This window comes from Protopterus annectens, chromosome 12.part0 (genome assembly GCF_019279795.1).
Source record: "Protopterus annectens isolate FY-2018-M chromosome 12.part0, PAN1.0, whole genome shotgun sequence".
Lineage (NCBI taxonomy): Eukaryota > Metazoa > Chordata > Ceratodontiformes > Protopteridae > Protopterus > Protopterus annectens.
The window spans coordinates 601,150,792-601,177,880 of NC_056746.1; the positions used below are offsets into that span (position 1 = coordinate 601,150,792).

General features: G+C 39.5%; 2 protein-coding genes across 2 annotated transcripts in view; both read left to right on the forward strand.

The window, feature by feature from the left end:
- The window catches only part of LOC122816195, a 248,364-nt gene extending 234,316 nt beyond the window's left edge, over positions 1-14,048 (forward strand). Inside the window, exons 19-21 of the mRNA XM_044088945.1 lie at positions 12,406-12,605; positions 13,872-13,963; positions 14,023-14,048. Coding sequence (XP_043944880.1) covers positions 12,406-12,605; positions 13,872-13,963; positions 14,023-14,048 — 318 coding nt within the window. The remainder of the gene's footprint in view (positions 1-12,405; positions 12,606-13,871; positions 13,964-14,022) is intronic.
- Positions 14,049-16,284: 2,236 nt separating this feature from the next.
- LOC122816738 (mucin-4-like) overlaps positions 16,285-27,089 on the forward strand; it is a 544,109-nt gene continuing 533,304 nt past the window's right edge. The window contains exons 1-2 of the mRNA XM_044089732.1: positions 16,285-16,412; positions 26,550-26,677. Coding sequence (XP_043945667.1) covers positions 16,410-16,412; positions 26,550-26,677 — 131 coding nt within the window. The 5' untranslated portion in view covers positions 16,285-16,409. The remainder of the gene's footprint in view (positions 16,413-26,549; positions 26,678-27,089) is intronic.

The following is a 27,089-nucleotide window of genomic DNA, read 5'->3' on the forward strand; positions in this document are numbered from 1 at the left end:
ATTGGGAAATTTATCCTTTTCTTTACTGTAGTGGGCTCTTGAAGTTAATATATATAATTTGCAATGGGTGCAGCCCCCTACATGGGGGATGCAGGGTGGCTTGCCCTCCTGCAAAGACATAAAAATGGTAGATTTTTGTGTTTTCTTTTGATGATTGAGTTTTCAGAAAAAAATCACTCACCACAAATCCTTTACTTTCTATTAGGAAATCATCTAGGTAATGTACAACTCTCTGAGTTTCCACCCGCTGCTGCCAAATCAAATGGAGTGCCATGCTAAATGTCTCAAAAGTAGCACAGGCTACCGACGATCCCATTGGCATAATGTTGGCAAAATAAAACTCATTTCCAACTACCATGCTTAATAATGGCCAATCTTCCTTCCGTATCTGCAGAAGTTGAAACACAGATTCAATATCATCCTTCACCAACTACAGATCCTTAAATCCCCAAAATAACCTGCGCTGCATCATCCAAAGACACATAACTCGACTTGATGTCCTCTACTAAAATAAAATCATTAACAGAGTTCTCGTCGGGGTAAGATAAATGGTGAATCAAATGAAATTCCCCAGCTGACTTCTTAGGAACCAGAACCAGTGGCGAGACCTTCAAATTGTCAAAGGGGAGGGCTGTTAAAATGGCCCAATAGCCTACCCACCTGCCATTCCTTCTCCACCAAATTTCCAAAATATCTTCCTTCCTACTCACTGCTCGCACGTTTTTACAGACTATTCCATCCCCGCCAACCCTTCACTTAATATAAAATCCCCAAGAAAATCCATTAATTAGTTTCTCCACAACTGCCAAATCAGAAAATTGCTGGAGCATGTGCTTTAATACCTGAACCTTAACAGGACAATGCATCCCCAGTTCTTATCCTTGTCCCTCAAGAGGACACCACCCTCCCTGCCCATGAAAATTCCCTCTACCTCACAAACTTTGAACTCCCTGACACAAATACTGTAACACTCTCAGATCAGCTGAAAACAAAATGTGACTGACCACATTACCTTCCTGCTGGCCACAATGCACCACGGGATGTATTCCTGCACATTTTGAAAAAGTATGCAAGAACCTGCACCCCACCCATGAGTACATCCCCAAATTAAAGGCCCAACACCTCCCCACCCTGTCCCCCTCCTAAATTACCCCCTTGGTTAACAGCACCAATGCTCTTCATCATAGTGGCTAGCCAAATGTTGGGTGCTTAACCTCCCATTGCAGAGAATGATCCACAGCTTTCCATTTATGAAACCTCTGATTGTACCATAACCAAGCATTACACGCCTGTAGCCATTGCACATCTCGGCTCATGAGAAAATACACCAAGAGTAGTAGAGCCAAAGTCCTATCTTTCTCCAACTAAACTGCCATATACTACACAAAGTCTAGCACCCAATTTTCCCAAGTTCTCGGTCATAATCTATCTACTCTCTTCTGCCCCAAGGCCACTAAAGCTGCCATAAGATCTTTGCTAGTTGCAATTTCTGACTCCCACAAATGCTGGACCCCTTATGTATCAATTAATTCAAGGATATAGACATATTTCCCCTTCTAGATCTTTTCTTTAAGTGAAGAAGGCATGTGAGGGATCAGAAAGACTGCCCCACTCCCTTGCTCCAGGGCCTGTGTAGCTAGCCGATCACCAGGCCAAATCCCAAAATACGAACCCATATCACGTAGTTGTGACTCAATTGCCAACTACGGATGATGCCAAAATCCCCATGGACACTACCATCCCCAGTGAATACCTTACCTGGAACCTGCCCCCCTCACTATGCCTCAGCTGATCTTCCATGCCACTTGCGGATTTGCCAGAGTCTTGATGTGACCCATCCCCACCTATTCCCAAACCACACTATTTCTGACATGCCTACAGGAACTCCCAACAACATATCATTACCTGCAGCTGCACCATCCACTACTCCAACAGCCGGAGCCTCCAGTGTGACAGAGTCTCTCATCTGCCATGCCCACTTCCCTCAGGCCACTGACTTGCTCTTTACTACCTGCCTTCTCCTTTTCCGACTGGGCTTCCCAGGTTCTTCAGTCCCAGGAGTTTCATTGTTAGGCAAATCTCAGAACAGCTCTTCCACTTGCAAAATGATGGCTGCCCATCTCTGTAGCAAATTCTGCACAACAACCATGTGCAAAAGAATGTCAAGAGTAAGACTTAGGGGAGAAGCTTAAGTAGAAAAACAAAACACATTCTACTCTGCAATGATCAGACACTGAAACTAATAACACCAGTGTACCCCCCCTACCAACTCCCCAGTGTCTGCATCCCCCCCCTTTTTATAGAACCTATTCGTCCCTCCCCACTGATTAATCCTGTAGCATGTCAGACTTGTAGCACATCACCAGCATGAAAAAACTGAGACTTCATAAGGCATATTCATCCACACCCCCGAGGTACAGCCCTGCATAACTGCAAGCTGAAGATGAAGAAGGATGTCATCATACAGCTACCCAATGTACCATTGTCCCAAAATTCAGCTTCAGTTGAGGAACACCAACTGTTGAATCCATTCCCCGAGATTGTCCTCAAGAACCCATTTCTGTTCCCCGCTCTTTATGGTCAATACAGACTTTTACTGGCTGAACATATTTTCCCTCTACATCCTTAATAATGTTTTCCCACTGCTCACTGTCATTCTTTTATATATTTATTATTATTTTTTTTTTGCAATTCCTATATATATATATATATATATATATATATATATATATATATATAGAGAGAGAGAGAGAACAATATAGTTTAGCTGAAATAGGGTCAGATATTAAATTTTGCTCTTATGAACTTAGAAAGTTGAGAAAAATGTGTCTATATCAGAACATCGAAGTATTAAAACTTCGAATGTTCTGATATTGAACACTATTCAGTGAATGCTAAGAATAGAGAAGCTGCAGAACAGCGAATTCTTTCCTAGGGAAAGAATTCGGTTGGCCGTTTCTGTGGCTTCGCTATTCTTAGCACTGTGGTGGAAAGTTACAGGTTGGGTTCAGGTAAGTGTGTGATTGTTTGTACGTTAGGGTTAGGGGTGGGATAAGTGAGTTAGGGTTAGGGCGCGGGTTAGGCGTGTGTGTGATAGTGACAGACTTTAGGGTCAGGGGCGGTTTAAGTGAGTTAGGGTTAGGGCACAGGTTAGGTGAGTGTGCGATAGTGACAGACCTTAGGGTTAGGGTTTGGGTTAAGGTAAGTGGGTAGATAGTAGTGTATGTTTAGTTTAGTGTAGAGTTAGATTTAGGAATTTAAGTGTATGTGTGTGGTTGCTGTTTGTTTGATGTGCTTGTGTTGTGTGTATGTGTTTTGAAGCAGCAAAATTTTTCCATGGAAAAATAAATCGCTGTTCTGAATGTTCGCTATTTTCATCTTTCGATAACATGATATAAATACAAGAAAAATAACAGGTTCTTCATTAACATGCATTATCTGAAATGTATAAAGTCTAACATAAATGTCTATTACTATTCAGTGACTTCCACTCCGAATCTGCTGTCCCATCATGTAATAGAGTTTGACAGACCAACTTTCCCCCGAAAAATCAGGACAAAGACAAACATAGCAGGTTTTGCATTAACATGCATAATGCATGGATTTTAACTGTTGCTGTCATGATGTGAACAGTCACAGCATGCTGCAAAAATCTGTACAGTTGAGGGTTCGCAACTGATACCATGAGGGCACACAAACAATTCCCTTCCACCCCCATGGCCATTAATGCCATAACTCACATATGTGGCAAGCAACCATTACTATCCTCACATCCCATCCCACGAAAACATGCATTTGCCATCTGTGGAGTGACCCAAAGGCAAGGTACTGCCATCGCTACTCCACCACCACCAACGGTTAATAGCACAGATGCTTTAATGCAAGCTAAAGAAAAGGAAAGAAAAGAAATCTGAACTCGCTGCAAGCCTGAAAACAAAGAAACCACCATAGTGCAAGGTGACCACAGTGGCCAGCATGCCAACACAAAACCTGCAAATCCTTTCACAAAAAGACAAAGAAAAATGGCCATAACACAAAACCCAGGAATCACTACTGAATGCAAAGTGAACAGCTAACACTACAGTTGAAGGAAGAAACTTTAGGCTGTCACCAGACCATCAAACATGACAGTTCCCTTTATCTCCTAAACTGTATCTGACACCCAGCCTGCTATGACCATCCCTCTAAAACCTTTTCAGCTCCCCTGGATGTTATCCTACACCTAAGGCCATACCGGCATGTCCCAGAGCACAGTAGCAGAAAGAATGCACAAAAAAAAAAAAAATACAATCACTTAACTTACTCTTCCATACCAACCAGTATTAACCAGAGGCCTACCTCCTCCAGAAGTACCTACTGGTCATCTCGGATGTAGCACTTGCCCTAGCAAGATCACACCTAAATCTGATCCCTTTCCCAACTAAATACACATAAAAACCTCTAAGCCCCACCTTACACCGAACACACTTCCTCCAGACTTTCCCTTATTAAATTAACCTTTCATTTCCCAAACTCGACATAACCCTTCCCTTTCATCCATGCCATAACATCGTTATTTGACCTCCATCCCCTTCCTAACAGCCCTACCCCTCCTTTCTCTAACCATAACCCCTAAACACTGAAGATTTCTCTGTACAAGTTGGTTTCTTCCCAAACCTGATTTCTAACTGAAGACTGGCAATATCAATCTATTAGTCACATATTTAAACAAGCTTAATCTCATGACATAAATATAGAATTAATGTCAACCAGATGCAGCAGCAAGAAAAATACAATGTGTCATTCAGATGAAATTCTGCAATATAAAAGGAGACAGAGATATATGAATCTTTGATTTCTAGGCTAGCTCTTGGCTGCTGTGCGTCCCAGCTGCTCCACTGTCCGTACTCACTCCTTGCAAACAGCGTCGTGTCCTGCATTAGAATTAAGAACCTGCCCTACCTGACGACCTGGACTCTCTATTTTAAAACTTGCACCTGCTGTCTCTTCCTATCAAGGAATAGAGGCTTACCTCTCCCAGAACTTACCCCCTCAAGGAAGCAAGAAAGTCTTATTCAATGCTTAGCGTTCAATAAGCGTTGCAACATCCCCCAATCCTACATTACTACGTGCTAACTCTACAGTTATTAAACCTTCTTTCTTTGGGTTTTACACTTTTTAGCTATCATCTTGCTCATCGCAGCAAGTGAACACCTGGACAAGCGTGGTGCGCTTGGAATTTGTCGCACGCTGCCCTACAAAGTGTACTATCACTTTAAACTCCAAGTAGACCTAGCGACTACAACAGCCTGTTAACAACGCTCTATGTCTACTTTTATTGAACCCTCTTACATTGTGCTATACATAATGGGCTTGCTCAAGCTTCACTAATTAGTCCTATGTAACGCTTAGCTTTCAACAAACGTCACACTATCTCCTTGCCCTACATTTAAACCTCATCCCCCTTTGTATAAGACACTGTTTCAGAATTATCTGAATGTCTATAACATTTATCTGAGGTGCCTCACTTCTTTTTATGCATCCCTGGTGCTAGTACGACTTAGCAGTGGTCCTAAAAAACTTGTCAAATACATCACTTGGGTTGTTTAAAAAAAAAAAAAAAAAAGAAACTGTTAGAATGCACTGCTCTGGCCTCTAACTGTCATAGATATTTTGTACTTTTGTTAAGTATTTAATAGAGCTGGTTAAAGTTATTATGTACTTTTTTAAGTATTTTATTAGAGCTGGCTAGAGTATATATTTGCTTACTATCACTTGATTTGAACTGTTGCATTCTAAGCATGTCAGTCCATGTTTGTTCTACTGTCTGACTAGGACCTGTTTCACCTGACTCAACTGTTTACAGTATTTTTTCTTCTCTACATTGTCTTCTTTCTCCCTCATCTACCCAGCCTTGCAAACAGCCTGTCCTGCATTAGAATTAAGAACCTGCCCTACCTGACAACCTGGACTCTTTATTTTAAAACTTGCACCTGCTGTCTCTTCCTATCAAGGAATAGAGGCTTACCTCTCCCTGAACTTACCCCCTCAAGGAAGCAAGAAAGTTGGGAGGGTGGCCTAATGGTTAAGGTGTTTGCCTTGCAAACACAAGGTGCAGGGTTTGAGTCTCACAAGGGACAATTGGCTAGACTTAAAATGGCTCGCAAGGGCAGTTAGTTTAGTACTAACCTATGAAAGTATGTTATCTGCCAGATACTCATGTTACTTTGTCTAAATAACTAATGTATATATAATTATTATCCTTCCCTGCCAGGACAGCCAGCAGTCTTACACCTTTTCTCTTTACTTCCTCCCCTTCTCCCTTCTTGGCTTCACTATTCCTCTGCTTTACTACCAGTTCTACTCCTTACCTTCCTTGCACAACTGCTGTTGTATAGCTTTTGCCCACTAGATGGCAACCTTTTCACCTCTATATCTTTCCTACTGTACTCACACTAGACATACTTAGGATCTCATTTTACACTACTTATTTCATTGTAGACCCACTTTAACCTTCCATGTTCACTACACTACACTTAACTACCCTACCTACTCTGACCAGTAGTTAACCTATCATCTCCTTATCTACCTCCCCCTAAACTTACCTCTAATAGTCAGTATTCCACTGATTGTTTTTTACATGTTCTCCTCCTTCTCTTGGCTCTTCCTGCTCCGTTCGCCCTGCGGGCTCACTCCGCTCCCCTACCCTACCCCCAATTTCCACACACCCCCAGTGGTCCTAAACTTATACTTCCCTAACCACTCCCCCCCTTTTTTCTCATCCTATCACTATCCTCCTCATCACTAAGCCACTCTTCTACCTCTATCATTCCTCATTAGTAATACTTAACTCTCTTTGGGCTACTCACTCACCTTTCCACACCATTTACTGCACTGACTACTTCCCAAATCAACTCCTATACAACCTCCACTAATTTCCTATTTGCATAATTTCACCCTGCCCATTCTCTTTCAGCACTCTCTCCTTTTTTCTGCTTCACCTACTCACACAAATTACTCCTACCTCATTTCTACTTATTACAATGGCCCCAACACAAAAAACATATTTTCACAAACATACTACTCTTAACTACCACAATAGCCTCTCTTACAATACCTTACTCACTACCCTTCTTAGAAAATCTTTCTCTTCCTGAACAAAACCATCACTTCCAGCAAACTTTACCATCTTCTTTCATCTACTCCCTTAGCCACAGTAACATAACCTGTACCTCTAACTATATACTACCAAAATATCACAGAGCAACCCATGTTACTTACTTCACTACCAAAAATAATTTTAATAATTTCTACAAAATCCTTAAATTTCTACAATATCCCCAGCAACACCCCCTCCTAGATGGTGATATTCATCCAAACCCTGGCCCCAGTACTGACTATACCAATTACCTAGACAATTTAATGTTGCCTGTGATCTCTACATTAACTAAACCACCTAATTTCCTCCTGATAGCTCACCTTAACATTCGAAGTATAAACAATAAAATTTCTGACCTGCATGCACTCCTATAAGTGCACTAATTTGGTATTCTCTGCCTTACAGAGACTTGGCTAAATCCATCTACTCTGGACCAGGAAATTACCCCTCTTGGCTATAATATCCTTAGATGTGACCGTAAAACCAAAAAAGGTGGAGGTATAGCCATTCTCTATAAATCTAATCTCCAAATTTCCCCTTTTAATGTGCTCCCATCATTAGATACAAAGTCTGAAACCCTGACTGCCAAACTCCAAATCAACAACTCCAAATCTATCTATCTAATTTGCATGTATCTCCCCCCTGGTAACAATACCAATACTCCTGAAAATTTACTTATTTACCTCTCTACCCAACTACCCCAGGAGACCATTGTACTGGGTGACTTTAACATCGACTGGTCTACCTGCAGTTCCCCTAACCCTACTAATCACATAAATCTCTTCGGATTCTCACAAATAATAACCACTCCTACTAGAATCCACAAACCTAGCAGTAGGGAAACCACGCTTGACTGGATCCTTATTAATAGCCACCCTGAAACTTATACACCAGGAACCCTTCCTGATGCTATCAGCGACCATATGCTTACCTACATTATTAGACAAAAAGTCCATATCCCAACTACTAATAATTTCAAAACCTCCCGCTCTAAAAAATTATTTAATTCAGACAGATTCCTAAATGAACTACAAGTATGTGACTGGTCACCAATGACTCATCTTGAAAGCAGTGACCTACTTTAACACCAAATTTCTTCAAATCCTAGATTACCATGCACCTTATCGCTCTTCTAGAATAAGAACCAAATCTGTCCCATGGTTCACAAAACAAACTAGGCAAAATATGCTCCTCAGAAATAAAATCTGGGCTAAATGGAGAGCCACCAAATGTCCATCAGATCACCTCCACTTTAAACAGTTAAGAAATGCCACCCAGAAAGATATTCTTAGAGACAAAAAAGACTTCTACCTTCACCTCCAACAAACCAGTCAACAAACCCCACAAAACTTTTGGTCAGGGATAAACAAACTTCTTCAGCCAGGCCACTCTACTACTCCTGCCCCTGCAGGATTCAACCAAAATAACTCCAACCAGATTCCTGATGCCTTTAATAACTACTTTACAGAAGCCATTCTAACCCTAGCCAATTCTTTACCTCCTTTTACTGCTTCCCCACTAAATACCTCTAAGACTTCATCTCCTACCTTTCAAATACAACCTGTACCTACATATCTCATCTGTAAGCTCCTTCAAAAATTGAAACCTTGCACCCCTTCTGCTGACCATCTCCCAGCTGAATACCTACAAATTGCCACAAAAGCCATAGACTATCCCATCTCTATCCTTATTAATAAAACTATCTCAGAAGGCAAAATCCCTACCATATGGTAAGTATCCCACATCATCCCTCTACATAATGGTGGATCATCTTTTGAGCTTTTTAACTTTCGGCCTATTGCCTTACTCTCCCCAATAGCTAAGATAATGGAAAAATGTATTCACAAACAACTACTTAACCACCTTCTACAAAATAATCAACTGGCAAACTGCCAACATGGCGTCAGGCCATTCCATAACACAACGACTGCCCTGCTATCCCTCACTGACTCTATAAACAAAAATTGTAACAATAACTCTTTTTCCTCTGCACTATTTATTGACCTGTCAAAAGCCTTTGATATGGTTAGCAATACCTTATTTCTAGACAAACTAAAAGCCAATTCACTCAATCCACAAGCATTACAATGGTTTAGGTCTTATCTGGAAAACAGACAGCAAGCAGTACTTTGGGATAACAATCTGTCTACATTACTTCCAGTAAATATTGGAGTACCACAAGGCTCTATCTTAGGTCCCCTTCTTTTTTCCTTATTTATTAATGCTCTACACATAAACATTCCGCAAGCCACCTGCATTCAATGTGCAGATGACTCTACTTTAATCTGTACAGCTAAGAACATAGCCTCTCTCCAGTCCCTCACCCAAACTGTTTTCCATAATGTTGAAAATTGGTTTATGCAACACTGCCTCCTCCTAAATCCCAAAAAAACAAAATTACTGATTTTTACCCCAACTCATACATTACGTCATCCATTCTTCTCAATAACCTCTAACAATGCTACCACATAACTCCAGATACTACAACCCACCTACTAGGTGTAACATTTGATAATCGCCTCAAATACGATGACCACATTAACTCCACTATAAAGTCTGTTAATAAAAAACTTGGTACCCTCTATAGAATTAAGCCCTTCCTTACCCCTTCTGCCAGAAAAACTATTGCCCAGACCCACCTTATTTTTACCCTTTTCTATGCCTCTGCTATATATACTAACCTATCTAAAAACAACCTCTCGAAACTTTCCACCTGTTATAATAGCATAGCTAGATTCATCACTTGCTCCCCCTTTAAAACTCACCACTGCCTCAACCTCAAACAACTGGGATGGCTAGAATTACAGAACCATATACTTTGTCAACAATTAATTATCACCCAAAAGATCCTATACCACCCCATCAACACCCCTATCCTCACTAATATGATTACACTATACAAAATTCTGGCTATACTACACTCTGCTAATAAGCTCCTAGTTTCCTCTGGTGACTCACTTTTCTCGAACACAGCAGGTAAAAACTAGAATCAGCTTCCTTCTGAAATATCAACCCTTGCTTCTACTTCTCTATTTAAAAACATCTTAAAGAACATCTTAAAACTCACTGGCTTTGTCCATGTGCGAACCCAGACTGATATATCTTTCCCCTTCCTGCTCTCACCCCTTTCTCTACTCCTCTAACCTATGCCTCTAATTCTAGTCAGTACACTTTCCTTCATAATATGAGGATAAAACAAAAGGGTTTTCTCTCCTAACTGGGTCTTGCTCAAACTTACTGGTGTGTTTAGTATAATTTTTCTTTTGACCAATGTTGCCTCTGTTCTGTGATTTTACGTGTCTTTTTATATATTGTAAACTTTGTCACTGTTCATGCTTGTAGCTTTTCTCCCCGGGCCTCTACTGAAAATGGACATATATCCAGTTAGACTAGCCTGGTCAACAAATGTAAAATAATAATATATTCCAGAAAAAAGTGACAGGACAGACACAACTGACAACCATTACTGTGTCAGTTAAACTGAGACTAAACAGAAATGCCATAGGGTGTTTACAGAATAATGCTTTTACATACTTCTGAGTATACAAAGTGCACTTATCTTGCCATCACATTGTGCTTCAACCATAATTAATGGTACATTTGTGGTAATGCTGGACATAATCGCTAATCAGGTACTGAAGGCATGAATTTCCTGCTTGAAGAGTTACATAGAAACAAAATTAATAGGGACTTTTAACTTCACATGTTGTTGACTACTGAGTAAATTACTGAGATTCACAGATTCATAAATTCTTAGATTTCCAAGGCCATCGAGTCTTATGACCATTTACAACGCCCTTGAGATGCACACCCTTTTTCCAGGATGGCCATATCAGTCTATCTCATGGCAAATTTGTGAAAACCCATTTAGTAATCTATGTTAAGTTTACAGGTTGACAGGAAGTCACAGTGCTTAACATTCAGAGGAACTTTATTCTAGAGGTTATCGAGGTACTGGGTTTCAAACCTATGCCTCCACTGTTTTATTTTTCTGTTGGTGAAGATTTAGATCCCTGGTTAAAGCATAGCTGAAATTGTTTTAGTCACATCTTTCTTCTTAAAATCTCCATGTAATATTGATAACCATTTATAATCCCTGTTTATTTTTTCATAGTTGCCTATATTAGTTGCTGGTTGTCAAATATTCATTAATAAATACTATATGCATTTGTTATTCTATTTTTAACTGTACTGCCTCTTAACAAAATAATCCAACTGAACTTATTATTGTCACATTTTTTCTCACTGTGGCAATAATCACAAACATTGCTTCTTAAAATGTTTACATGTTAAAAGATGGAACGGTTGAAATATCGAACTGCATATGGTCGAGACCATATTTATTTTATTTTTATTTATTTATTTTTTTTTTATTTATTTGCAGTTAGTTTACCAGGATAGTCCATTGGGCCAAAATGAACCCGTTTTCAATGGAGTCCTGGGGAGAAGAACTCCAAAACTAAATAGGTTACAGTAGGTTATACATAGTAGTTATATAAATTATACTATTATACAAAAGTTAAAGATACAAGAAAAACAATTTCAAATAATAAGCAAAACTAGAATTAATACAGACTAGTGATGAAATTAATAGATAATACAGACTAAAAGGAATATTGCATGAAAGTACTGAGAAATAATAAGATATTAGGAAGCATTGCACAAAAATAATGAGAAATAACATATTAGGAAGCAAACACTTAGGAGGTATGGCCTAGTGCATTCTTTCCAAATATCATAGGAATAATAATATGTATGAGTTAGTGGTAATATGCTCGATATTTCAAAAGATCGATCTTTTAACATGGCTTAAAAAAAACAGAAATGAAGTAGAACACTGTAATGCAGGGGGGGCAAGCCCCCCCCCCGCACCCACACACCCCCCTACTTAAATATTCCAACTCCGAGATAGTGCTACAGCAGGCAATAGGAAAGCTTCCTGTTCCACGCTGTATTCTCAGTGTAGCTTGATCTCGGAGTTGGTATATTTAAGTAGGGGGGGTGTGGGGGATGCAGCCCCCCACATGGGGGGTGCAGGGGGCTTGCCCCCCTGCATTACAGTGTTCTACTTCATTTCTTTTTTTTTTTAAACCATGTTAAAAGATCAATCTTTTGAAATATCGAGCATATGGTCTCGACCATATGCAGTTCGATATTTCAACCATTCAATCTTTTAACATGTAACCGTTTCAGTAATGTTTTAAATCCTGCCTGATTTGTCTGTTTATTTGTTTGGAAATACTAACTACTCATTCTTTTATTTAAAGGTAAAATTAAACAATGAAACAAAGCAAGCTGTTTTTAGAGGTGTATGGACCACCTTTGTGAAAAGCATGTCTTCTCTGAGCGAATTAGAATCACATACATGGCTTAACAATCGTCTGTGGCCATATTTTTCGTTTGTCACCACAGATCAGCTGAATGTTACAGAGGTTATTAATACCAGCTGTCTACTATTTAAAGAAATGTAAGTACGCTACATGTTTTGTGTTGCACACAGGTAATTGGGTCATCTAATTTTGGCATTTTCAGAATGCATTGTAGGGTAATACATCTACATTTAAGACTGAATATTAATGACTTCTATAAAATTAAACTGCATGAAGCAGTGCTCTTTGTATTTAACAGAAGTCATAGACTAGCTGTCAAGTGCAACTTTAATAACTTGCAGAAAATGAGTGAAATCAGACTTAGCCTAATTATATAACCTTTAGGAACTCACTTTGGCATATTTAACCCTCCTACCCACCTCCAATCACACAATAAAGGCAAAATGAGTTTTACAGAGTAAGGACTTCAAGAAAGTGAAGCAGAACAATTTGCAAACTTACATCCCAAAAAATTAGATTGTATAGAAATATTCGCCCCTTAGAATCACAGTTAGAACAAATGGAAATGTCAGCACTCCTTGGACACATTCCTCTTCTGCCAATGTACAAAGTGATATAGTACCTCAATGCAATGAAGTTCATCAGTTTTACAAAATTGATTTCTGCCTTCATTAATGAGCTTGAGTCTGGGTATTGTACCCCATGTCTCCAGTTGTAAAACAGACTGAAAAAAATATACAAAGTCATTGCTCTAAATGAATCAAAACAAATCACAACAGAATCAAAGATAAATCCTGAAATAACCAGGAATATTTTTAAAACATTAGTACTGTTAACCTGAGCCATTGACAGGATAAGAGAATATGAATTAATATACGGTTTCTGAAGTAAAAAAAGTCTATAACCCTAATTATTGCTATTATTTATTAAGTGTAAGTCACAACCTTTTCTCCAAATGTCACCAGTTTTAGGAAGGATAAAGGGGAACTGAACTCAAATTTGAATCAAAGTCAGGGACAGTTGAGAGGTATAAGCTGGACCTCACTAACTGGTTTTAGCCACTAGAATGGGCAGATTAGCAAGCAGAGTGATGCATCATAGAATATTTGCTGGGGGCAGTGCTAAAGCTTTGTGACTATGTTTACCTGGCATTCATCATTTCCATATGCATACAAGGTGCAATGTTCTTGTGCTAGCCAATGTCTCCATACCTTAGAGATATGCATCAGTCCATTGTTGTACACTGTGGTATTCCAGTGATGAAGCCATAGCAATATAGCAGAGCTTCACATATTGTATGAATATTTTAGTGATGCTAGTTGATAAAAAATAATTTAGTTCTAAGTAAAGGAGACAATATTAAATTTCTAAACATGTTACTGATCACTATTGTCTTTTCTTAGAGTTTTGACCTTCAATGCCCATTACAATGACTTTGTAACTGTGACGCAGCAGGACATCTACAGTGTTATCAGGACATATCTGTTAAATACAGGCAAGTGCTTTCAATGTATTTGTTCTTATTATTATAACTGAGAAATTTTATCCTGTTAGAGAAAGAGGTGATTCAGAACATGTAAATTACTTCATGATAGAATAATCTGAGAAAAATGTTTGAAAGACTAACACAAACCAACATGTCATTCTAAAGAAGTCTGGGTGGGTAAATAATGGATGATGGATGGATAAATATGAATATTCCTGTTACATATTAGTAACATGCCTTTGTCAAGAAAGGATAAGTCAGGCTAGTATAAAGTTTAGATTCAGAAGAAACTGAGCAGAAAATTAATGTTTACTTACTTAAATTCATGGCATGGTACATTGCACATTACGTACTGAAGAATGTTAACAATTCTTAATCTAGACAGAACTAATATATGTAGAGCAAGATAGGTGCTTGAAAGACAGAGGAAGAAAAAGGGCTTGAAAGGAGGACACTGACTGAAAACTGCCTATGTTTTTTGGATTTAAATAAACACACACACACACGCACATGCACACACGTGCGCGCACACACACAACATTGTGCAAACACTCAAACAGGCATATTCTTATGAAACAGGCTTAGAAAATCAAGTAATGTGATTGACTAACAGGCTATGTAAAATAATTTCAGTGCACACATAAAAAGAGATTCCCGCCCCCAAAAAATGTCAGCAAAATAAAAAATCATGCCATTTCACATGGTAGGCTGCACACTGAGCAGATGCTTCCCATATGTTATTGCTAATACTCTTTGTGTACACACACATGTATATACATACATATATATATATATATATATATATATATATATATATATATATATACACATGAATGTAAGGAAGCTGATCAAATAGCCAGCTTTTCAGATATCTAGAATATTGTTATAATGTCAAAACAACAAATAGTGATATATTCTATGCATGCTCTGGTAATTACCCCAGAGTTGAGTAAACCAAGCACAAGTGGTTTTGCAGGGGGCAAGCTCCCAAACACCCTCCACACCCCTGCTTATTACATATACTAACTGCGAGTTTGGAGAATCCCCAGAGAAAGGTAATATCACCCTACCCCTACCCAGGGATTGTTAGTGTCACACACCTGCCGAACATCTGTTTGTGTAGACCATATGGTGTCGTCAAAACAGATGTCAAAATAGCCAATCATTTGATCAGCTGCCCTGCACCCAGATATATATAAATAGAGATATAGATATATAGATAGATATATGCACCCAGACAACTGCCATATTTCAAATCCTATACTATATATATTGAAGGAGGTAGCCATGGTGGTGCAGTGTTAGCATTGTCACCTCACAGCAAGAGGTTCTCCCGTTTGATTCTTGGCCGGAGCGCCTTCTGTGTGTAGTCTGCATGTCATCCCCGCGGTCGAGTGGCGTTCGAAAGACATGCGTAGGGTGTACCTTCATTGAAGGTTGGACGTCGAGCTGGCACCTCGGCACCACAAAGATTTACTGCCAATCATTAGCGGATCGGAGTTCTGCTGTGGCGACCCCTAACCTGGAAAAGCCAAAAGAACAACAACAACAACTATATATTAGAGGACACATAATCTTTAACATAAGATTCTCTTATGTAAATTAGTTTAGGTTTCAGCCAAAGATACAATTGCCATTTTGTACGTGGAATAAGGCATTATGATAGATGATGTAACACAGATATTACTGGAGGCAGTGAAGTTATAATAGTAGCATTAACAACTTGCATATATTTAACTCCATAACCAAGATGGTTGTCCTACTTCAGTTTCTTACCTAGTCTTTGCATAAAGATATAGATGTCATTTTACAAGCACAGTAAGGCAGTATGGCAAAAATAAAGTACAGCTACTATGAGATGGCTTGGGGTTGCAGTGGTATTATCAACAAATTGCATATCCTCTTATGATTCTTAAATTCCAAAAACAGATGAAAGTATAAAGATTAGAATGAAGGAATATATATAATGAGGTTGTTAAAAGCAATGCACTGAGAAAATGTAAAGCTTTTTAGTTTTAGAAATACCAATAAAATGTTTCACAGTTATGGCTCTCAAATATATATTGATGTTAATTTTAAGGTATAGAAAGTTGCATGTATTCAAATCCATTCTATATCATATAATGCCAATTAGTATTTGAAGAATTACCATCTTTAACCCATTATATTAAACATTTACTTTAACAAGTCAACAAAGGGATAGCAGATACTCTGTTTATGTTCTTTAAATATGTTAAAAGTATGGCAAATCTAGCATACAGTAGTCTTTATACTGCACTGTTCAGATCCACCACTAAATTAATATTTACTCTTATTTGAAACAGGAAATAAACCCAAGTGTTACAATGCAAATGTTACAAATTTAAATTCAACAGCCTGGTTTGAGAACTATTTGGGACAATACCTAGCCTTTTCTACAGTAACTGATATAATTTCATTCAGCTCCAATGAACAGATGGTATGTATTTAACTTCATTACACATGTGCTTTCTGAGTAACTGTCCTGTTCAACAATTCATGATATATTGTTGATTTTTGATATGTCACGTACTTATACAACTGTACTTCAATATTACTGTAATTGTTTTTTTTGGTCAGCTATCATCTGGCATCATATACCATCTGCATGCACTTATTGTACTTATGTTTTGCACCTGCATTTATTAATGACGTTTTCTGGATAAGTAAAATTATGGATTTTCTGAACAATCTAATTTTATAATATTATATTAATTACGATAAGAAAAAAAATACCTATGTTAAATGACCTATTTATAGCACTTGTTTCGGGTGAAAGCTTGTGTGCGAGTTTTGCCATTTTTGTGTGTTTTTATAAAGTTGTCTAATGTTGTTCATTGAACTGGGAATAGTTTTCTGCTTTATATCTCAATCAGTTTGCCTGGTATTCAAACTGAGTCAGACTTCCTCAGCCTAAACTCTGTGCTCACCAGTCCACGAAACATAATTATTAGCGAGTCTGTACTATTCCTGGAAGACATATGAAGCTGTAACATGAGCAGATTCAGCATTGCTAGTCACATTTTGAAAGCATGCTTAGAGGAGAACTGCATCCACAGACTCAGAAAACATGTTTATTTCATCATGGTTTGGTGTTTCCTACATTTGAACACCAGTATGGGTCTATTTACAGGTTTTTAAATATTTTTATATGTAATTTCTGAGTCTGACCACATGGGGTCTGGCATCTTGAAGTAATTCTGATTTAGTCTGCCTCTAGGTATACCACAATGCAGCGCTTGTCTGCAGAAAGTTACACCATGCAGGCCTCTTTCTTCCTAAAGCTCCTGTCACTGCATTGATTTGACAATGCATAAACTGATTCATCTCCCATTCCCCTTCACACCTAACTTCCCTAGCTGTCAGTGTGCTAAGGGTAATTTGAGCTGTTACCTGCTGTGATTGACAGCTCACAGCAGGAGACTTGACTCATGTACTGTTTCCTTGTTCTAGCCTTTACTTTCTGTATGAGTAGGGAAAGGAACAGGGAGCTGTGACATCACAGCATGGGTGGGTTTTTAGGACGGTCATGATGATGTCAGTTTGTGGAAGAAATTGACTAGAAAACTATCTGTATTCAGTGGCCTTGATGACATCAATGAATTGCAGACTTTTCCAGGGTGGGATAAAAGTTTTTTGAAAGTGAAACCACTACAGTGCAGGTACTGTTCTAGTGGAGAGAAACAGTCAATTTAAAATATTTTAACTGCTGTGTTGTTATTTATTCAGAGCAGGGAACGTAAATAGGGAGAAAAAGGACAGGGAACTTGAGCATTTAATAATAGAATCCCATTGTTGTTCATAGGTTCATAGGTTCATAGGTAGGTACTAGGCTATTGGCCCTGGGGCCTATACAAGCCCAGGCAAAAAGGTACCCTGACTTTTGCCACCCAAGAAAATTATTTTCCTGTGCCACTGTCAAGCAGAGCCACAGAAGTGATCCCTGGGGTGAATTTCCTATTTCTCATCCAATCATCAAGATTCTTCTTGAAGAGTGCTAATGAGGAGCTTTGTTTGATATAGATAGGTAGTTTATTCCAGAGTATGGGAAGTCTCTGGGACAGGAATCTATCCCTCCAGCATGTTTTGTTTATTGTGGTGACAGGGTTTAGGTCCCTAGAGCGTGTAGCTCAGAGGGATTGGGATTTCTTTAAGTGGAGCATGTCCAACAGCTCTGGGTTCGACATAGCTTTGTATGTTAGGCAGAGATCACCTCTGAGATATGTGACGGAGTAAAGCTGGAGTTTTTTGAGACGGTCAGCGTAGGGCATCTGTTTCAGGCTGGTAATCCTCTTTGTGAGGTATTTCTGCGGCCTTTCCAGTTGTTGGAGATGTCTTGTGAGGTACATACCAAAAGGGCCATTGTATTCTATAATGGGTCTAATGAGTGATGAGTAGAGGGGAACAATTACCTCTTTTTTCCGGATGAGAAACTTTTTGTGATGAGGTGTGCCACATAGAAGGATTTCCTGACTACTGTGGTGATGTGATTATCAAAGGAAAGACTACTGTCCACCTGTGTCCCAAGGTCTCTTATCACACTTTTGGTGTTAAGTATACTACTGCCTATGTTGTAGTTCATGGGTACAGAGTTTTTACAAAAGGGGATGACAATGCACTTTTTGGCATTGAGCTTGAGGCCATGGTTTGACACCAGGCACCTGTCTCAGTGAGGCCCTTTTGTAGGATGTCCACATCATTAGGAGTTTCGATTATGGCTCCTAGTTTGCAGTCATCTGCGAACTTCATTAGCCAAAGACCTTCTGTGTTAGCCTGTACTTCAGAGAAGTAGATACCAAACAGGAGAGGACCCAGGACTGAAGCCTTTGGTACTCCACTTGTCACTGGTCTGAAGTCGGATTTGGAGTCTGCTACTTTCACAGTGTGGGTTCTGTCAGTGAGCCAGTTGGCAACCCATCTAGTGACATAGGGAGTTATACCTAGTTTAGTAAGTTTATCTATAATTCCAGAGTGGGGGATGGTGTCAAAAGCCTTGGCATGATCTAGATAGGCTGTGTGAACCACCTTACCCTTGTCTACGGCTTTGGTGACTGCTTCAAAGAAGTCTATCAGGTTTAGGAGACATGATCTGCCTTTTACAAACCCAAACTGGGTGGGATCCAGAGTTAGGAGATTACCAATGTCTTTGTTTATAAGTTCCATGATGATACGTTCCATGGCCTTGCAGACCAGGCTCGTCAGGCTAATGGGGTGGTAGTTCCTGGGGTCCGTGGTGGCTCCCCCCTTGTGAAGTGGGATAACCATTGCTGTGCGCCATTCAGCAGGCACAAAGCCTGAGGTGAGGCTATGATTGAATATGGTACTTAGGTGGGGTGCCAGTTCGTTCTGTAGTTCATGTATAACGCAGCCTGGGATGTTGTCTGGTCCCATGGATGCTGTGTTCTTGGCTTTGGAGAGTGTGGTTTTTACCTGTGCAGCCATGATTACAGGAACTTTGCATTCTTCCGGTATAGAGATGGGCTCTTTAGGGGGTGAGAGGGGGGTAAAGTTAGCACTGAACCTATCTGCCAGGATGTTGGCAAAATCAGTTGGGTCTGTATATTTAGTGCCATTGTGCTGTAACTCAGAGCAGATCTGAGTGTTGCCATTCAGATTCTTGACATAGCTATAGAATGCTTTGTGGTTGTCTTTAGAATCAGTGGCGATTTTCTTTTCATTTAATCACTTCAGAAGAAAAGATATGCTGTGATATTGGAGGCCGTATACCACATTTTCCAATTAACAATTACACAAGCCCTGAAAGTTAAATTTGTAATTACCATCCGAGACATTTTTATATAGTTGCATGTAGAAGACCTTTTACCTGAACAATTATGAACAACAAGACATATAGAGACATCTTAGCTGGTTATAATATTTAGGGGAGTACAGAGTGTAAAAGTAAGCTCTGCCACCACAGAAAACCAATATTTTATTGAATATAATTTTGAATAAATTGATTTTACTGAAAAAAAATACACAGTAATGTGTTCAGTCAATGTATACCCCTTTTTAATGGATTACATATGAGATTTAAAGCATGTTCCTTGAATTTTGCTTGGAAAAACATAATAGAAACTCAGGCTTAATATACCACTTTCTCAACAACAGTAAAAAACAAATTGGGCCTTTGTTGTCTGTTCAGTGACCATTTCATGTTTGGCTGAAACAGTAAATCAAATATAGAATATGTAATTGAGTTTTCTTGGAGGTGACCTCTACATTCTATGGGCTAGAGTATTTGCCTTTGCATTCCTTTTACTTGTTAGTAAAACAAAAACTGAAATAATTTGCCCCCATAATGTGAAGACAGAGTCACTAGAAAAGATGCTGATGCTGAGAAAGACTGATTGTGAAAGAAGAAGGGGGTATCAAAGGTTCAGGTAGATGGACAATGTTACTGATGTAACAAATATAAATTTGCAAGAACTTAACGAAGCATGGGGCAATAATAAAGAGCAGTGTACACCTTGGGGTAACTTTTCTAAATTCAAGAGCAGCCCTACCATGGTGCTTTTGCTGTCTATTCATTCAAGGTTACTTATAGTGTACACTTTGAAGTAACCTTTATGAATTTCACCCCCTCCCACAATATCTTGACAAATGCTAAAGTCCTTCGGGTTACAAGTTGTATTCTTAAATAAAACTTAAAAAATAGCAATGACATAGTAGTACAGATAATTTAAAATCACAGTTAAATGTAAATAAAATAAATAAGAAAAATTATATAAAATATGGAACATTGGATTACCAACACCTGAAAAAATAATGAAATCGGGGTTAGTCATAAGCTAATTCAAATAGCTAAGTTTTCAAAGATTGCTCGAGGCCCCTTACACTAAAAATTGTCTCAGCCAAACAAGGAATAAGTTCTAGAAACACAGGCTTTGATATGCAAATACACAAACCTCACAAGACTTGACCCATGTCCCTAGAACCACTAGCAACCCTGTTTAGTCTGTACACCAGGAATGGGATGCCCAGAACCAGATTAACAGTTCCTGTAGTTAAGGGGACCCAAACCTTGTAAGTTAGATGAATGAGGAGAATAACTTCTTAGGTGATACATTTTCTGATGAGACACCAGTTCAGTCTCTGCAGAACTCTTACATTTGGAAGGCACATGGAGACTTTAAGTATCTAGACTGAAGAATTTTGCACAGGCTGCAGGTTATCAGGTTCAGTCTGGAAGCTCAAGGTATAGAGCATTACAAAATCCAGAAGGAAAGAGACTAGGATGTGTATAACAGTTGGGAAATATGTTGATGGAATTAGGTGTTTCATAAGAGTAATTTTTTTAAGATACAAACCAAAGGATTCAATAATAATTGCAATCTGGTTGTTTAACATCATCTTGACATCAATAATTACCCCAGATCATTCACCTTATACATGAATTGCAGTTTGTCTCCACTGTAGATGATGTTAGGAGACACTACTGGCAGTAAAGAGTCCTGACAGTGGCATGTATTGGCACAGTCACCAGCTTGGAGGCATTGTGTTTAAGCCAGTTATCAACCTTCAAGGTATGCATGCATTATAGGTTCATAGGTTCATAGGTAGGTAGTAGGCTATCGGCCCAAAGGTCTATAGAAGCCTAGCCAACAAGGTTCCCTGGCTTAAGCCACCCAAGAAAGTTATTTTCCTGTACCACTGTCGAGCAGGGACACAGAAGTGATCCCCAGGGTGTGTTTCCAATTTCCCATCCACTCATCAAGATTTTTCTTGAAGAGTGCTAATGAAGAACTTTGCTTGACATAGATGGGTAGCCTGCTCCAGAGTATGGGAAGTCTCTGGGGCAGGAATCTATCCCTCCAGCATGTCCAGTTTATTGTGGTGACAAGGTTTAGGTCCCTAGACCGTGTAGCTCGGAAGGATTGGGATTTCTTTAGGTGTAGCATGTCCAACAGCTCTGGGTTTGACATAGCTTTATATGTTAGGCAGAGATCACCTAGGAGTAGGCGATATGCTACAGTTTTTTGAGGCGGTCAGTGTAGGGCATTTGTTTGAGGCCAGTAATCCTCTTTGTGAGGTACTTCTGTGGCCTTTCCAGCTGCTGCAGATGTCTTGTGAGGTACATTCCAAAAGGGGCGTTGTACTCTATAATGGGTCTAATGAGTGTCAAGTAGAGGGGAACAATGACCTCTTTTTTCCTGGATGAGAACCCTTTTATGATGAGGTGTGCCATGTAGAAGTACTTCCTAACGACTGTGGTGATGTGACTATCAAAGGAGAGACTACTGTCCACCTGGGACCCAAGGTCTCTTATCACACATTCGGGGTTAAGTAGATTGCTGCCTATGTGGTAGCTCATGGGTACAGAGTTTTTACCAAAGTGGATGATACTACACTTTTTGGCATTGAGCTTGAGGCCATGGCTCTGACACCAGGCATCTGTCTCAGCAAGGCCCTTCTGTAGGATGTCCACATCATTTGGGGACTTGACTATGGCTCCTAGTTTGCAGTCATCTGCGAACTTCATTAGCCAGAGGCCTTCTGTGTTAGCCTGTACTTCAGAGAAGTAGATACCAAACAGGAGAGGTCCCAGGACGGAACCCTGTTGTACTCCACTTGTCACTGCTTTGAGGTCAGATTTGGAGTCTGCAACTTTTACAGTGTGGGTTCTGTCAGTGAGCCAGTTGGCAACCCATCTTGTGACGTAGGGATTTATACATAGTTTAGTGAGTTTAGCTATAATTCCATAATGGGGGATGGTGTCAAAAGCCTTGGCGTGGTCAAGATAGGCTGTGTGAACCACCTTACCCTCATCTACGGCTCTGGTGACTGCCTCAAAGAAGTCTATCAGGTTCAGGTGGCATGATCTGCCTTTCACAAACCCGAACTGGGTGGGATCCAGAGTTTGGAGGTTACCAATGTCTTTGTTTATGAGTTCCATGATGATACGTTCCATGGCCTTGCAGACCAGGCTAATAGGTCAATAGTTCCTGGGATCAGTGGTGGCTCCCCCTTTATGGAGTGGGATAACTGTTGCTGTGTGCCATTCAGAGGGCACAAAGCCTGATGCGAGGCTATTATTGAACATGGTGCTTAAGTGGGGAGCCAGTTCATTCTGAAGTTCTTGTAAAACGCAACTTGGGATGTTGTCCGGTCCCATGGATGCTGTGTTTTTGACTTTAGAGAGTGCAGCTTTTACCTGTGTAGTTGTGATTACAGGGACTCTGCATTTTTCCTGTATAGTTATGGGCCCTTTAGGGGGTGGGGGGTGGTAAAGTTAGCACTGAACCTATCTGCCAGGATGTTGGCAATACCAGTTGGTTCTGTAATTTTGGTTCCGTTGTGCTGTAACTTAGAGCAGATCTGGCTGTTGCCATCAAGATTCTTGACATAGCTATAGAATGCTTTGTGGTTGTCCTTAGAATTAGTGGCGATTTTGTTTTCGTAGCTAGCTTTGGAGGATCTTATAAGGGATCTCAGCTTCTTACTGAGGCTGACCAGGGAACTCCTCCACTCATGGGATTATACTCTCTTTTGCAACAGTTTCTTCCTTCTGTTGTACAGTTTGTTTATGGCAGGGGACCACCAGATTGGCTTCCTTTTTTTGGAGGATAGTGTCTTGGTTCTGTTTGGGATAGCATGATCCATGCACTCATGTAAGTGCTTATAGAGTGCATTTGTGTAGGATTCAGCAGTTGTAACTGTATTGTCCATCTGCATGGGTGTCATGAAATTCACCACTTCTGTCTTAAGAAGCATGAAGTTGGCTTTGGAGAAATTTTTTACCATGGTTTCCTTAATTGGGGGTGGGGGCAGGATGTGGATATCAAGGGTGATTAGCTTATGGTTGGATCGGACCAACAAGGAGTTGACTTCAGGTGTGGAATTCATGTTGGTAATGACTAGGTCTTGGATACTGTTGCCCCTGGTGGGGGTGTGGATAAGTTGATCCAGGGCATTGGAGTTTATGAATTCCAGAAAGCATTGAGCTAAAGAGTTGGTACACAAGTAGTTTTCCCAGTTAATGGTGGGGTAGTTGAAGTCGCCCATTATTAGGGTGTTTGGTTGAACCCTAATATTTTCCAGTCCATCAAGAAAAGAGGAGTGGGAATCCTGGGGCATGGTGGGGGATCTGTAGCAAGCTACAATTTGGATTGCAGTTTTGCCCAGAGTTAGTTGCACTTGGATAACCTCGGATGCATTATGCTGAGCAACTAGCCTGGAGGTGTGGATATCCTTAACGAATATGGACACACCTTCGCCTTTGGTGTTTCGATCCAGGTTACATGGCCGAAAAGTGTGGTATGAGTTATAGCCTGGTAGTGCAGGGGTGCTCTCTGGAGCCTTGAACCAGGTCTCAGTCACTGCACAGATATCGATGTTCTCCATTTTAAGGAGTGCCTCGAGTGAGTGCATTTTGAGATTTAGACTTCTAGCATTGAGTAGCATTACCCTCAGTTTTTGCTTGCCTGTTCCTGTTATGGTGGTGAATTTGTTATTTGAACCTTGCCTAAACAAAGTACTATAGGGACAGCAAGAGCCTTAGCCAGTATCTGGAATCCCAGGGGTGACAGGTGCAAGCCATCTGTGGCAAAGCATCGTAGTCTTTCAACCATGTCATCCCAAGCAGACAGATACTGGATCCCCTTAGAATGACACCAGAAGCTTAGCCAATTGTTGAAGTCAATCATTTTGTCCTTGTACTGCGGTATTATTCTGGGTGATGGCAGAATGCTACTCAGGGTTGGGGTCATACCTGCCTGGACTACAAGATCGGAAAGCTCTTCTATGTCTCTTTTCATGTAGTCCAGGGAGGTACGTCTTAGGTCATTCACACCAACATAGACAATGACAGAGTCATATTTCTACTTGTAGTGGAGTGACCTGAGTGCATGGGTTATGTGGCGGATCCTGGCACCTGACAGGCAGCTGACAGTAACTTTCTCCTTGTTTAGCCTGGTGAGTGGGCCATCAGTGTGCCTGACTATAGAGTCACCTATGACTAGTGTGTTGGGTACATTGTTTTGCCTTATTGGCTGTGGTTGAGTGGCACACTGAGTCTGCGGGCTATGTGTCATTTGCGTTGTGTTGGGGGATGGAGGTTGCTTGCGTTTCTGCTTTGGAGGTCTCTGTGCTTAGACAGATTATTATTGAGAGCCTTACAAGTCCTTATCTTAAATTTTCACAGCTGATAGCCTCCTGAGGGGAAGGGAGAGGGCTAGCTGTGAAGATATTGCAAAATGCAAATATCTCCAAGAAGAAGCATGCATAAAAGGGAACAGAAATTGGCTGAGCATGGACTCTGCAGTATATCACAGTCAAGAGGAAGAGGAATTAACTCTAGTGAACACTTCACATTTGTTTACACAGGAAGGAGGCACGTCACTCCAAGGCTATCTCACTGATTACACTGAATGGTTCCATTCAGCCAAGTAAGTTAGAATGGTCCACCATGTCAAATGACAATGAGAAGTCTCAGAGGACCAGAATCCAGTAATATCATTGGTCCTTCTATAAAGAAATAATTAAAGACCCTAGAAAGGGCTGTATCAGTGCTATGTCATTCTCAAATAGGATTCAACTTGTAAATATTCTACTATCTTAAGAACCTTATCAACCAAGGATGGTTTGAGGTAATTCAGTAGCTATCCATCATGGTCTAACCCTGAGGGTTTTTTTAAGTATGGAGAAATCAATCAAGTTAAATTTTCCTACACAAATTTCCAAAAACAATCTGATAAAGAGATAGTAGAAACTGTTGCATAATATTGGTATATCAGAAATGATGAACTTTCATTTATAAAATAGCATTTGCATTACTTTAAATTCTTGCTGGAATGTGTTGGGTTAATTGCTGTTTTTGCAACCCCCTCCCTGGGACTCACAACTGTAGCAGTATGATTGGTGAAATGCAATATGATTAGGAATTTATTCATGTTTCACAGAATGAGGATAAAGTGACTAGATATTCATGTAAACTTAATGTCATTGCACATAGGAGCAATAACATTTAGTTAGGTACATGTCTATTCCCATTCTGTCGTAATGGTTAGTTAAAAAAAATATGAATCCATGGACTATTATCAGGAGATTGTACATGCTACAGATTAAGTGACTGTTTGGTAAGCCAAAGATGTTTACCGTTCAATAGTCTCACCAAGATGAATTTCTCCATTCTCTAGTCACTTAAACCAGGTCTAGTGGTTGGATGGCAAATAATTAGCTTTAAAAATTGCTATCTTTCTAAAATATATTTTATTCATCCAATTAATATGCTTACTACCAATGGTCTTTGGTTGGAATTTTAATCTGTAGAACTTTTCTAAGCATGCTACGTGCTTGAAATACTCTATATATCTATATGCGTGACTTGGAGGAGGGTCGAGTTCTGTTTCATATAATCAGACAAAATGATCTTGTCCAAGTGAAGCTGATGTCAGTTTGAATGATGCCTATAACTAAAGAATGGCAGGATTAAACAAGAAAGGTTACTATGTCATTGCACCACAAAATGACTATTAGAAAGTATAAACAGAAAGTACAATACAATGTTATATTAGTTTATAATTTATTAGCATACCTAGTGTTTTGTTGGTAATTCTTAACATTTTGATTTGTACAGCTTCAGGAGTTTACAGTAGATCCTAATGACTTAAAGCTCATAGCCAAGCTTTCATTGGCTGAAGATATGAAATCATACTTTGCGAAGTTGATTGAAAAACAAATTGCTGTTACTGGATCTATTGACTTGTAAGTACCACTACTTAGTGCCATGAAGAGTTTGTGGTTTGGCATGTCCAGTTACTATATTTTTTAGATAGCATATTGTTTTGTAGTAGTTTTTAATAATATTTTATCATAGCTAAAGCATGACTAAAGTTTTCTTTCTCTTTGCATATACATACAGCACGCACATGGGATTAATCAATTCAATTGTTACAGAGTATTAAGAACAAAACCATTTCAGGATGACTAAGGACAACCAGCATATGAAAATGAATGCTTTCATTCTTTATTATTTTAAGAACTTCTTTAAAAGTTATTCTAATAAAGTTCTTAAAATAGTAATGAATGAAAGTTCTCAATTTCATATGCTGGTTCTTCTTATCAATCATCCTGAAGTGGTTTTGTTCTTAGTGAGTTGATTTGGGTCTACTGTTTC